Below are 14,269 nucleotides of genomic sequence, written 5' to 3'. Positions count from 1 at the left end.
CAGCATTGTTGCACATACTGATGTTCAGCTCTGCATCCCATGCCTCTGGGCAGCGGCTCTGATGGTGGCCCTCCACGATGCTCACAGGGACTTCCGCCAGCACCTGCCGCCAGAGCACCTGCTGACAAGGAAAGCTATTAGGAACACTTGGCTGATTTTAGGCCACAGGCCTTTTTTTCCCCTTCTCTTTTGTGGAAAGACATTATGTCGTACAAAATAGGTGTATATTTACTATGCGCGTGGTATGTGCTTCTTGGGTGTGGCCTCTATTGCTTCTTGGTTAAATATTAGTCTTTTCTGGTGTTGCACAGCCTTCAGTCTGCTTTAGAATCCTAGACAGGAGCAAGTCTTGGTGAGGAGCTCATTTTTTCTCCTATGGGGGAGCTGCACCCCAGGAGTGGTGGCCTGATCTGCCCAAGCTGATAGCTCTTGTGGATGACAGTGCCACAGCTCAGCTCTAGGACCCTTAATCGTCTGTCCATCCAAGTAAGGTATTTTGTGTTTTTAGCAGGGTTACTTTTAATCCAAATCAGCTTGATCCCATCCTTGTCTTCAGTTTTACAAGACTTATGAAGAGATAACAAATGAATACAGCAGGGAGCTCTGAGCGGTGGTGATTTTTAATGTAATTAATGACTGCTCCTTTTCCTAAATCTGTTCTTTATTCTTTAGTGGGCAAAAATGTGCCTTGTGTATGCAGTAATATGAACCTTACTTTCCAGGGCTTTTCGTAAGTGTGTGCCATGGTGTATATACATCCTTCTTCCAATGGATGTTTCTAAATAGTAGCCCTGTGTATCTGACTGACTACTTTGCATGGGAAATTTATGGCTTTACGGCATTTTTTGGTGTGAAAAATAGGAGTGTGTGTAGAGATGAGTTTAGGTCTTTGCCTTTAGAAAGACATAGCTATTCCTCCCTTGAAATGGCAACTAAATTAGGTAATAAATATCAGGTCACCAAGATAACAAATGAGAAAAAGCAATTGGTCTAACAAAAATGTGTGCTTATGTACTTTCTAAAGCATTTAAGGGATGCATCCTTTATCTTCTTACTTGCATTCAAAAGCAAATTCCAACTAGAGTCCCTGGCTTTTGCTCTCATTTTGTCCCCTCCACTTCCCCAGAGCAGGAGAGCATTGGGGTGCACGGCCCAATGGTGACCCACCAGCAAGTGTATTGCAGGTCAGGATAATAGTTCGTGATTGCCAAACTTCCCAAATCCAAATACGTGTTTAAAACAGGACAGCATGTCACACACATATCTCTGTATGGCAGTTGTCTGTGATTTATTGGCACTTGGCAGTGGGTGTGTTCGGCTCATTCAACAGAAGACCCTGTCCTTCCAGGTCGGCCTTCCAGCTTGGGCCTTCACAGGCTCAGTGTTTCTGCTGCTGGTCCTATTTATAACTACCACCACCATATCTAAGTGGGGTCCAGACAATTTGATGGATAAAATGCAAGGCTGCATTATTTTGAGGTTAAGGAGCAGGAACAGAGGCTGGGTGGGAGAGGAGAGTCAGTTGTGTTGTATCCAATTTGCTGTTTTCACAAAGCATGCTGTAGTGAATTTTTGTTCTGCAAACTTAATCCTATATTGGATGCAGGAGGCAACTGATACATTAGATGCAGCTTTGCAAGCAGTCCTGTACTGCACTAAGCTGTGTGGCCTTGGGTGAACCACTTGCCTTCTCTGAGCCCTTCCTGCTTCTTTGGGGAATGGGGGGCACTGGCTTGGGTGAAGGCCAGAGCCACTTTTTTACTGTATGCTGTGCCCAGTACCTGGCTGAGCTGTGAGCTCCAGATGAGCCTGGTGGCCTCTGAGAGGAACAAAGTTGGGATTTGCTTTTCCTCTAAGCATCTTCCTTTCTTACCTGGGAATCTGTGGAATTGCCCTTAGTTTGGAGTGGTATTGGGAGAGTTTTCGTATGTTTCCTCCTGAGTGGTGTTTTACAAAGGTATACTCTCAAGAAATCTCATGTGTGTATTTCTTTGCTCTTCAGTTGGCAAATTGCTATTTGAAATGATTATTAGGAGAAATCATAGGTAATAATCAATCTGCAAGAGCGTTTAGGCTGGCTGATCATTGAAGAATAGGCATTTACTTCTATTGCAAATCAGTTATTCACAGACCTGTTTGGTCAGTTATTCACAGACCTGTTTGGCCAGCAGGAGGTGAAAAAAAATTTTTTGCCAGGGTTGTTGATGTCTTGAAATGCCTGCAGATCAATAAAAGCTGCAGGTGAGTTTACCTTAGACAGAGGCAACTATTATTTCTAGGACACATTTTGAGCCATAAAAATAAGTATTCACTTATGTCTGTTGTCCAGATGACCTTGGGGGGAAAAATGTCCAGTGAGTTCTGGGAGAGGAAGACATTGGGGCCAAATGGTCCAGAAGGAGCATCTCATTTTTTATGCTGCTTTTATATTTAAATCTGTAGATTATTTACCACTTTAAAAAATAAAACCAAGCAGAGCCAGTAATGAAATGTTTATGAGAAATTGCTACAGTGATCTCTGAGCTTGTAACAGAATGTTGCAATATTCCTTATATTGACAAAGTAGAACCTATTTGGCATTGAGGTATAACAAGAAATGATCAAACCCAGATGCTTTCCTAAAATTATATTTTCAGTGCATTTATATGTCTGTTACAAAGTGTGCTACATGCTAAAAATATTTTCCTTTGTAGGCTAAGGGAATTTCAAACCACATTGAGAGCTACATAGATCAGATGGTTTTTCTTAAAGAGCATTTAGGGCATCCTGGTTGTCATTAGTCCTGACCTTGCAATACGACATTATTTATGCCAGGAACCTTCACAATTCACTTCTTAATCTCAGCAACTTTATTGGCATGAAAATGCATGGAAGGGAGACCAGAGTCAATACATCAGACTTGGGGGCTAAGACTCCAGGGCAACAAGTGATAATAGGGTTGAACTGGAGAGAAAGGCCCTCACTCCCATGGCCTGTTTATGGGGAGAGGTTGTCTTCCGTGTTGGCAGCTCCTCTGGTCTTCATCTCCTTTGCTCTATATTCTCTTCCTTTTTCCTCAGTTGTGTGTGCAGTCACTTTTCATATTCCTTGTGGCCAGGCAAAGATACATTCTCTGTAAGACTCTTCCTGGTTATACTTACTGGAAAGTTGGCTTCTCCAGAGTTCTTGCTGAATTTCTCCTCCTCAGATTGTATTTCTTCATCGCTGTCGGTGATTTTGTGACTGAAAGATGTCTGCCTGAGTTTTGTATAAATGCATCTAGTGAATGAAAGTGTAAATGGGGGCGCCTGGGTGACTCAGTTGGTTAAGTGTCTGACTCTTGATTTCAGCTCAGGTAACGATCTCACGGTTTGTGAGGTGGAGCTGTGTGTCGGGCTCTGTGCTAACAGTGCAGAGCCTGCTTGGGACTCTCCCTTCTCTCTCCACCCCTCCCCTGCTCACTTTCTCGCTCTCAAAATAAATAAGTAAATAAACATTAAAAAAAAACTGTAAATGGGTAAATCCAAGAACATGTAGGTTAGATAGCTCTGTGTAGAATTGTATTTATCAATTTAATCTTTCTCTCTTCTTAATTATTACATTAGCTTTAAATGCACGTAGCTACTATCGGGATTTTAGATGTTTTTGCATCTAACACCTGGTCATATTGGTACCTTCAGAGAACAATTTGGAAATATCAAATTTCATTTTACAATATTCTTAGAACAACAGTGGGCTTATTGTTTTTGAGAGAGATGGGACCAGAGACAGAATGATCCCCTTTATAATAAGGTACATGAGAAAGAGAACTTGCTTCCTCACGTCCACCAGTCCTTTGGGAAGGGACAGGCACTTGTTGGTTGTAGCTCAGCCGTGCCATATCACCGTAGGCCCCATCAGTGGCATCACATCTGTGCGGTGGTCAGGTGAGGCTTTGTATCATGATGTCACATCTCATTGATTTGATACCTTTGAAAGTTTCCTTAAGTTCAGAATATCAGACATAAGGCCCAGGCTTTTGTTCTGGGGCTGGGGGGTGGGAGGAAGAGGAAGGGAATTAGCATCTACCGGCCCATCTTTGTGCCTCTTGCTTTATGGGCTATTTCATTTCATCCTCAGCTCTGCAAGACAGACAGCATAATCTCCTAGAGGTCATGTGACACGCCCGAGGTTACACAGCTTCTAGCTGGCAAGGATGGAGGTCGCTGAGGTCTAAATTCTGAACTGTATATTTCTTATTACACATGGCTTTGTTCAAAGATTGTTAAGCCACATTCATAAGACAGCACTTAAAAGCAACAACAGCATGTCTAGTGGTATATTAGCCTGGTTTCCAATGCTCTTGGATCTCAGAGAGCAAGGCAGTGAGGTAAGAAATGTTCAGATGGAAGGCAAAACTAAAGCAGACCTCAGTATTTATGGTATAAATTGAAATCCATAATTGTAAAGACAGAAATGACCAGCAGATTGTTAGGTTTAAGAGAATCTAACATACGTAATATTAATATGAATATGAATTCCCTGGGTAGATTCTTAAATTCTGCATATTAGGTGCTTATGATGAGGCTAATAAAGCTTTAATGTTCTTTGTGGTTCTTCTTCATCTCTCCTACTACTGAGCACAAAAGCTGTGTTGTATGCAGAATGGCTGGGTTGATCCCTAGTAGAGAGAAGTTATGTTTGGTATCTAAAGAACAATGAGAGTTTGCTGCTTGGCTGATCAATGCTGGATCAAGTTCACATTCTCTGGCTCCTACTCTCCCACCTACACAGGCAGGGGGGTGGAAGCGGAGCAAAGGAGGGAGGCTGGGTCCTTTCTTCACTGAGAAAGAGATGTGAGCTTGGGCTTTCCTAATATGGACACAGCTGAGCCTGTGTAGCATTAAACATTGATTTAATCCACTGCTGGAGGAAACGTCCTACAAAAAGTGAAGAGATTAGCAGCCAATTAATTCCGGCCCTTCCCGTTGTTTTCCTGGAACACCTCTTCTATGGATCTAAATGTTTGGTGAACAGTCTGGAAAATAGCTTTTTCTCATGTATTATTTATATTTGGGACAGCCATCCTACCCACCCTCCCATTGTGATGGATTTTACTTTCCTTACTCTGTGTGTGGTGTGTGTGTGTGTGTGTGTGTGTGTGTGTGTGTGTTCTTACTTCTGAACAGAGGTGGGATGATTTAGGCCCATTGTGCTTGTTTGCAAATTGTGACTTCATTGGGTTCTCTTGGGAGGCCAGATGAGAGGCAAGCCAGTCTGAGTGCCAATGTTTTTAAAAATAGACATGCTGGGGCCCCAGACTCCCAATGCATAGCCTCCTTTAAAGGTACCATGAAGCACAAGGCACTCCCAGTGCAAATATTTACAGGTACCACACCCACTCCATCTTAGGGAATAACCAAAGGGACCTAGGCATGAGCATTTGCTTTTCAAGCTACTGAAATATTAACATATATGTTTATGCTTTTAAAAAATAGTAACTAATATCTTCTGTAAGGCTTGTTGCCAGAGTAGTTTTCCTATAGCATCATTGTAGTGTGTTTTTCTAAATAAGGAAGCCCATCTGGTAAGAGGATGGTGTCCAACACTAAGTAGGATCAACCTGGGTTGCTTCCTGTGCAGAACAGTAGCTTTTGCACATAACGAAGGGTCTTTTCCATTGGTTCACACTGACCCTTAATCATGGCCAGAAATCTTCCAAATGCAAGATATTTGTTTCCAAGGAATAGGTGGCAGCCATTGACATAATTAGAACATTGTCTACAGGGGATGAGTGGGAAAATAACCACCTCATATATACAGCTTTCCAGGTTCCCTGAAAGGCAAGGATCTATGCTGCTTTCACTCAGGATCCAGAATTGTATTAACTGCGAACCTGGAAAAAATTCTGAAAAGCCAAATATCCATCCATTCTTGCCTCCCTTCTGGTTAGTGTTGAGATCTTCCATTTCTTTTCAATCTTTTATCTATGTGTGTACTTAACTAATCTTGCTGAGAAGTTCATCCCTATGTGTAAACTATAGGAAATGCTACGCTGGGTCAGGCTGACAGCATTGTGTCTGCTGACTACCCAGAGACTTATTGAAATAGAAGTTAATAGATGGCTGTCCTCTGTGGCACTGACCTTGAAATTTAGATGTCTCCCAAACATCTGGAATTTCTTAATAGTAACTTGTTAGAGATAGGTCATCATTAAAATGATCTAAACCAGGGGTTCTCACCACTGGCAGTACAGTGGAATCATGGGGGAGGCATGGGGTGGGGAAGGCTTTAAAAATGACTGATGCCAGGGTTCCACTCTCAGGATGTGAATTTAAGTGGTCTGGAGTGCCACCTGGGCATTTGGGGGTTGTAAACCCTCCTGGTGATTCTAAGAAGCAGTCAGGGGACCCACTGATCTAAAGCCACACCTAAATAACTTTATATTTCACCTGTGAAACTCTTTAAGGTCAAAGTGTCCGTGAATGTTAAGCTTCTGTAAAGAATTGCAGTCATACAGGTGCTGAAGGGGTATACAATATTTTCTGTTTTCTGAAATGGCCGTTTCAATGGATTTTTATGGTATGGGATAATATTTTATGGGCTGTGTTTTGATCTGACGTTGATCGGATCACATAATAAGCAACTATTTTAAAGTAAGACAGTCATGCTAGATGGTCCTTAAGCTCTCATGCTAGAGTAGAAAGAGTACTACATTTACAGCCAGGAGATCTAAGGGCCACACAATATTAAGTACTAAATACAGGAAAATTTAGGGCACCTGGCTGACTCAGTTGGTAGAACATGTGATTCTTGATCTTGGAGTTGTAAGCTCGAGTCCCACGTTGGGTGTAGAGATTGCTTAAAAATAAAATCTTAAAAAAAAAAGATACAGGGGCACCTGGGTGGCTGAGTCAGTTAAGCGTCCAACTCGATCTCAGCTCAGGTCATGATCTCAGGGTTCATGAGATCAAGCCCCATGTTGGGCTGTGCACTGACAGCATGGAGCCTGCTTGGGATTCTCTCTCTCTCTCTCTCTCTCTCTCTCTCTCTCTCTCTCCCTCTCTCTGTCTCTCTCTCTCTCTGCCCCTCCCTTACTCTCTCTCTCTCTTACAAAATAAATAAACATGAAAAAAAATTTTTAGGGTCCAAAAATTCCCCAAGACTCAGTTTCTTCATCCTGAAAATGGGACTGTGTGGGAAACAACCAGAATGGCCTACATGTGGAAGCACTTTGCAAGCCTTACAAAATTGACCACCCTGGTTCTTTCTACCAGTTCTGAGGTTCCGTCATCTCTGATATACGTAGCAGTTCAGTACTTTTTGTGTCTTAAGGTCTCTTCTGTCCAGCTTCTAGCAATGTTATATTCTTAGTTTTAACAGTCTAGAATTTGATAAATAACAACTGCACATCACATGTGTCTCTCGATTTTCACAACTCTCTAAGAAAGGAGGCTTAGACCTCACACGATGGATATCTGGCAGAGCCTGGATTCAAAGGCTGTATGCATGCTCCTTCTGCCATGCCGTGTCACTGCCTGGTCACATGTGTGTCCTGAGGTGAGGGACCGTGTCTTACTCATCTCTGTGTTCACAATCTAGTGTTCTGTTTTGCAGTAGGCTCTCAGTACATTTGTTAAGTGACTAACCTGTCCATATGTCCAGTCTACATTCTTCTTCTGGAGGTCAGAGCTCATTTCCTCTGGTTTTGATATCAAAAAAGATAAAATGGTTGGTTAACATTTTTATAGTATTTCAGTGTGATGTCTGTATAGCATTGTATTTACTTTTGTTTTATATTTTAACAGTTTTTTCCCTTGAATTTTATGACTATAATCATACGTCCTTACCTTTTGTGCTTCACTTCTAAGTGTTTTTAATGGAGAGAAATATTAGAACCATAACATTTTTTCCAGACCCCCTTCCTCTCCCAGAAAAGAAAAAGAAAATTAAAGAAAGAAAAAATAAACCAAGAATATTTTATTTATTCTTATTCCTCCTTGCCCAAAACGGAGTTAAGACAGCTTCCAAAGCAAAATACAACATGATAAAAATAAATTAAAATATTAAAAATGAAGCAATGTGAAAATAATGGCAAGAAAATAAGATGGGGCCAGGAATTAAATTAGCATACAGTATGCACTCCCTGCAGTTCCTATGCTTGGTTTAGTGTAAGGTCACAGAATTTTCTAGAAGAGGGAAAAGGGATCAATTTGCAGTGTTCATGAGGTAAAACAAACCAGGTGCCTCAGTCCAGCTATTCCTGATGTTGATACCAGGAAGAAGTTTTTCCTGTGGGTCCTCTCAGAAAATTACTCTTTAATGTAATAAACAATCCTCTGAAACCATCCTTACGGTAAACATTGTGATGGATTTTATGGGGCTGTTTCTTATAATGCGCCTCAATAAAGGTTGATGGCTTCTTACCAGAACATAATGCGATAAAAGGAATTTCACAGAGCACCAGTAAGATGTAGTCCTGCGCCAGCTGTATGGTGGTCTGCTCTAATCCAAAAGGATCTTAGAGTATCTAGGGTAAGGGTTTGGGCAATCAGAAAAATCTGTAAACCTTCTGACAATTTATGTGTGTGGAGGAAGTGGGTAGGGGACCGTGTGTGTTGTAGGGGTATTTTTTTTCCTAGGGTGCCAACAGCTGATAGCTAATGCTTCAGATTCTCAGAGGGGATCTACCAATGCAAGAACCAAGCATGTTCCCTCAGGCACGTTCTGTAAAAGTTTCTAACAGTGTGGGGTTATGATAGCTGAGAGGAAGAGGTTCTGTGAGCCCGTTCACTGCAGAACAAATGTGGGAAGGATTTCCTTTTTTGAAAACCATGCTTTATAAGGATTCCACTAAGAGGTCCATTGGGCAGGGCCAAAATCCTTGTGAGAGAGAATTAGGCATTCATTCTTACGGAGACACAAAATGGGCAATAATAGAAATTATAGCTTTTCTAAAATCAAACAAAAGATATCATAAAGGAATGCTACATTCTAAAATGGTAGAGCAAAGTTTAAAGACATAGACATATGAGAACTTTGACCCCAGTCAGGATTACTTCCTTGTTGTTATTTGCAACTTAAACTAGCCTTGATTTTATGTCCAGTTTTGTGTAGATGCTTACTTTTCCATTTACCCTCGATATATGTTGGCTATAGATCCCTTCTGAAACCAGCAAAAGCTTCTGGACCTCTCTACCTTGTTTGGTATTAAAAGGTCTTTTGACTTCTTACAGTAGATAGTTTTTCCTCTGCTGTGCCCAAGGGAGTGTAATTTGCCATCTGAGGCTGTTTGGACTAATTAAAGGGCTCCCCTTGTCTGCCCTTTCAGCCTTCTAGGTGACTAGGAAAGTGTGCTGCTGCTTCTCATTCCTCCGGACTATAGCTCATCATGAAACAGAAGCACATATCCATCCTAACAACACGACATTGATATCACTATCTTATTACAGTGAAAGGAGTCATTTCCTCTTAACAACAACAACAACAACAAAACCAAAACAAAACAAAACAAAAAACAGAAAAAGGTTTTCTCTCCAAAAGTAGTCTCCAGCCACTAGATTAAGTAATGCTTTTATTCTAAAGCAATGGCATTTTCCTCAGCCTCTGAAATTGTCTTCAGCTATTATAAACTGCATTGACAAGAAAGTTTCTTAGAACAACTTCCTTTCAAAACTTGCATCTCTACTAGACGAAACATTTTTCAAAACATAATTCAAATAGAAAACATCTGTTTTTAAAAGATAGCTTTAAAGTGCTTTCACCACTTTCTTAAAGATAGTTATTAGACTATCCACCCCTGACTACAGAATTCCAATTTTTAAAAAGTGGTCTTCTTCCAGTTTCTCCACACCTTACCTTTGTCAGGGTCAGCCCATGAAGAAAGAGAGATTCAGGTGGGCAAAAGGAGAAATGTGTGGAAGTTATATTGAACACAAAAAAAGAATTAAAATTTTTCTAATAATATTTTCCCAATAATTTTGAAATATGTTACTGTTTTATTCCAAATTAAATTCAGCTGCTAGCACCATTTTAGAATATAATTTTTATGATTAATATTAGGGAATTAGGAATCTTTATTTCTCATTTCTATTTTTATTTTCTTTTTGCTTTTCTGTTTTTATTTTTTTTAAGTCATTTTAGAAGTACCCTAGCAATGAACTGATGTCCATGGTCTTTCTCTTTAAAAAATGCACAATTTTGGGCTCTTTACAAAACAAGGTATTTTAGTGGAAAAACAAACAGGAGCTAATTAGAAAGATCTTCATCTTGAGACTCTTCCCCTTGAAATTTCATACGCTATTCATTTAGCCATTTGTTCCTATGTCTTCCACTCACTTACTTAACATATGTATTTCGTATCTACTATGTGCCAGCACTGTTTTTATTGACTGGACAAAAATCAACAACAAAAGAGACAGTATCTCTTTCTTCCTGGACTTTATTTTTTTTTTCTTCCTGGACTTTAAAGCCAGTTTGGGAGATAGACATTCAACAAATTAATAAAAAATAGCTCTAATAGAATGTACAACACAGAGCGAGCCCTAATGTAAACCATGGGCTGTAGTTACTAATGATGGATCAAATATTGGTTCATGAATTGTAACATGCAGCACAGTAATGCAAGATGTTAGTAACAGAGAAAACTGTGTGTTATGTTGGCATATGAAAACTCTGCTTTCTGCATAAATTTTTCTGTTAAGTGCTCTAAAAAATAAAGTTTTAATTAAAAATAAAAAAAAAATTAATAGCTCTAAAAGATAAGCAATTTAAAAGAAATAAACAGGATGCTATTAGAAGGAATAGCAGGGGTGACATAATTTGGATTGGGGAATAAGGAAAGACCTTTCTGGAGTTGTTGTTTAAGGTCAGAACTAGAGAATAAGTAGGAGCCAGCCAGGCAGAGAAGAGAAAGAAGTACATTCTTGGTGAAGCAAAGTGATATCATTTGAACTACCTTTGGAAATATTCTTCTGGCTTCTCCATGGAGGATGGATCATGGGTGTGGTCATGAGGGTGCATGAGTACAAAGGAGACAAGTTAGGAGGAACTTAGAATGGACCATAGCTTGTATCTACTTAAAGTAGTAGTAGTAGAACAGAATGACAGTAGGATTCTTTCCTTTGCTCAGCTTATGCCAGAAGCCATTAGGTTCTCCATGAGCCACAGGCTAGGAAGACAGAAGACTGTTAACTGGCAGCAAGACGGGGTTCCCAGGTCTCCATTCCTAAGATCTTTCCAGCAGCTCAGTGGGATTTTTAGAATGAGGAACAATCGTGTGTGTGTGTGTGTGTGTGTGTGTGTGTGTGTGTGTATTTGAGACTACAATAAGATGAGAATTATAAGGGAAAACAAGCCTTCAAGTACTAACTATCCAGCTGTAATAACAGACTTTCATAGAAATCTGTGTCGGATTTAATTTTCAATAGTTATCCATTCCTGCTACTGGATTGTTGGAATTTATTTTGTTTTTTGTTTCTTTTAAGGCTACGTGTCAAAAAATTTTTGATAAGTCAACAAAAAGGATACTTAAGGAAGGTCCACTTTAGGCAGGGTGCTGTTTTAATACGTCAGTGTTGAACGATTTGTAGCAGAGTTCTTAGGGATAGTGAATTCCCAAGGAAAAAAATTCTAGTGAGTAAAGGGAAGTGTTTACCAGTATATAGATTTCTATTGATTCTGGAACTGTAATTAGCAGCGTGGAAGCTCAAATAGTTCAAGGTTTTGTTTCCATTTAAAATTAAGCAGCTCTGCATATACATAATCCACTTCATCATTTGTAACTTTTATCTGCCTATACATGTACTGTGCACTGGACATTTGCAAGACATTCACTATTTTTATGCATTTCTTTTACAGTGAAAATTTGTATATGATAGTTGTACATTACATAAGGATTCACTACCACTTTGAAAAATCTTTACCAAATGAGCACGCATTTCATAGTACTTAGCTAATAATGATACAAAATGGCTAATGTGCCTATCTAACTCTATAGAGTGACTTTTTTTTTCTTTGTATTCCTGGAAGCACAAACACTTAAGAATCCCCCATTTGAGCAGACCTGTTGTTTATTTTAGGACATATAAGTGCATCATCAATGTAATTTTAAGTAGTCCAGTTATGAATATGGGATGAAGGGATAAAATGAAGTTTTCCACTCTGATGTGTCCATTAAGAAGCTCCTCTTTGTGTAAAATACTCCGTGGCAAAGTTGCTTCTATTTAAAGTAGTGAGTTTGATCTTGGCTTTGATCTAAAGCTTTTGATCTTGAAAGAAGGATGGGGTAGCAATAAAGAGAGGGCAAGACAGATTTTCTTTAAAGAAATGCGATAAAGTTAAAGGGATGGTCAAGATCAACAAACAGAAATGCTACCCGACTCCTCTCCCCAAGCGCTCACCCCCATTCTGGTTCAGCCAACTTCTGATGCGGATGGGAAGAAAGTCTTTTGGGGATCGGCGGAAAAACTTGGAGTATCGCAGACTTTTACAAACTAAGGGGAAACTTTCCCCTAATAAGGAATACAGAATGTCCCCCTTTAAATTCTCCCCCTGTCGCTGGCGGGGGTGGGGTGGAGGTGGGGTTCCATGGGCAGAGCGCGTGCGGTGCCTACTGCGCTTAACCGGGGCGTGTAGGCTCCGTCGAAGCGCGGGCGGTGCACGGGGCTCGCCTTTACGCGCTCCCGGTTTCTCCCTGGGGAGGTCACCTGCCACAGCCCCGGAGTCCGGAGGGGCCACTGAAAAATGTCTACTTAATGGCGTCTAATCCATTCCCGGAAAAAAAAAGTCCACTAGGAAAGTTCCTTTCCGCTCCGCATAGGCCATCTGGACACTTAGGTTTCTGACCGGAGAAGCGAGGTGGCCTGGCCGCGGGGGTGGGGGCACTTCTCAAGCTAAGCCCTTTCTCCTGCGGCCGGGCCGCGCTCCGGCACGCTCAGCGGCTGAGAAACCCTTTCGCGGGTCCCCCGGAGCCCGCGGGGGTGGGGGCTGGAAAGGTAAGGCGTGCGCGCCCGGGTCGGCCCGCGCGTGGGAGGACGCGGGAGCGCGGGCGCGGGCGGGACTCGCGGAGAGGAAGAAAGACGTTCGCAAAGAGAACAATAAAATAGGGACGCGCCGGCGGGGGCGGGGGCGGGCGCGACCTGCGGGGAGGCCGGCCCGGCCGCCTATACCTTTAAGGCAGGCCCCGCCTCCGCTCCAGCGCCCGCCCTCCGCCCGCGCCGCCGCCCCGGCCCCGCGCCGCCCGCCGCCCGCGCTGCGCCTTAGGTGTTGCGGGCCCCGCGCGCCCGCTGCTCTCGAGCGGGCTGGCCGGGCGGCGGGCGCTGGGCGCGGGCGGCGGGGTCCCGGCTCTCACCCTCACCTTCCGCGGTCGAGGTAGTGGGTCACTGCGCCGAGTTGGTGGGGCGCGGGGGAGGGAGGCTGGGGCGGCTGCCGGGGTAAACTTGACTCTGTCCCCTTCCCCCGCAGCCGCTGCAGAGGGAACGCCAGGCCGGGGCGGAGTGCGGGCTTGCGCGGCAAGTGAGCGTCGAGGTAAGTGCGGGGGGCGCGCTCTCCGCGCTCCCCTCCCTCCTCTCCCTCCCTGGGGCGGTGGGTCCGGCGCCGCATCCCCGCCGCGGAGTCCCCGCGGCGCGACGCGCGACCGCGGTGGGTAAGATGGCCCCGTTCGGGGGGCTCCGGCGCACACCGGCGCGGGGGCGGGCAGCCGGGCCCGTGACCGGAGGGAGCGGCCCGGGCGAAGGTCACGGCCTGGGTGCGTCGCACCCCCGCGCGCCTCCCGGGCCCCCGGCGCTGAGGCCGCCCAGCGGGCCCGGAAGGTGCCCGTGGCTTCCCCAGGTGAAGCGCAGGAAGGCTGCGTTGCGAGGTGGTCGATCGTTTCTTTCTCACGCCGAGGAAGGGCCCTGACGACCCGTCGTCCTGTTTAAAATGCTCTGTGGTTTTTGAACTTCAGGTCGAGAAATGGATTCGAATGAACCGGAGACCCCGAAAACGGAAGCGAAGGGAGACCGAAAAACTGTTTGAAAAGGTAGGGCCCCCGAGAGAGCGAGCACCGGGTGGAGTTCTTGAGAAAGCTCCCTGTCCGCCCCAGAGGACTTGGTCACAACAATAGAGTAGCGTTTTTTTTTTTTTTTTTTAAGTTTTAATTAAATTTACAGTAGGCTGTAAATTAACGTGCATAGTTACACAGAAAAATTGGTTGACAGTGCTAATGATTATGGACGTACTATGTTGTCAGGAAGAGGATGACCCCGGATGGAGCTATGTTTCATGTCCATTAAATAGAGCAATGGGACATAAGCGGGTTCCGTTATTATGT

The 14,269-nt window shown here is 43.2% G+C and overlaps 1 protein-coding gene across 6 annotated transcripts in view; it reads left to right on the top strand.

Annotated features, from left to right (window-relative positions):
* The window catches only part of AOPEP (aminopeptidase O (putative)), a 341,245-nt gene that overhangs the window by 252,083 nt on the left and 74,893 nt on the right, over nucleotides 1-14,269 (top strand). For all 6 annotated transcript variants that reach the window (XR_008291205.1, XR_008291206.1, XM_027048223.2 and 3 more), the window contains 2 exons: nucleotides 13,423-13,485; nucleotides 13,904-13,978. Coding sequence is in view for 4 of the 6 variants with exons in the window: in XM_027048223.2 (XP_026904024.1) it covers nucleotides 13,423-13,485; nucleotides 13,904-13,978 (138 nt within the window). In the remaining 2 variants the exon portion in view is untranslated. The remainder of the gene's footprint in view (nucleotides 1-13,422; nucleotides 13,486-13,903; nucleotides 13,979-14,269) is intronic.

Source organism: Acinonyx jubatus, chromosome D4 (assembly GCF_027475565.1).
Source record: "Acinonyx jubatus isolate Ajub_Pintada_27869175 chromosome D4, VMU_Ajub_asm_v1.0, whole genome shotgun sequence".
NCBI classification, from domain to species: domain Eukaryota; kingdom Metazoa; phylum Chordata; class Mammalia; order Carnivora; family Felidae; genus Acinonyx; species Acinonyx jubatus.
The sequence above is the reverse complement of the archived record's forward strand: the minus strand, read 5'-3'. Positions and strand labels throughout refer to the sequence as shown.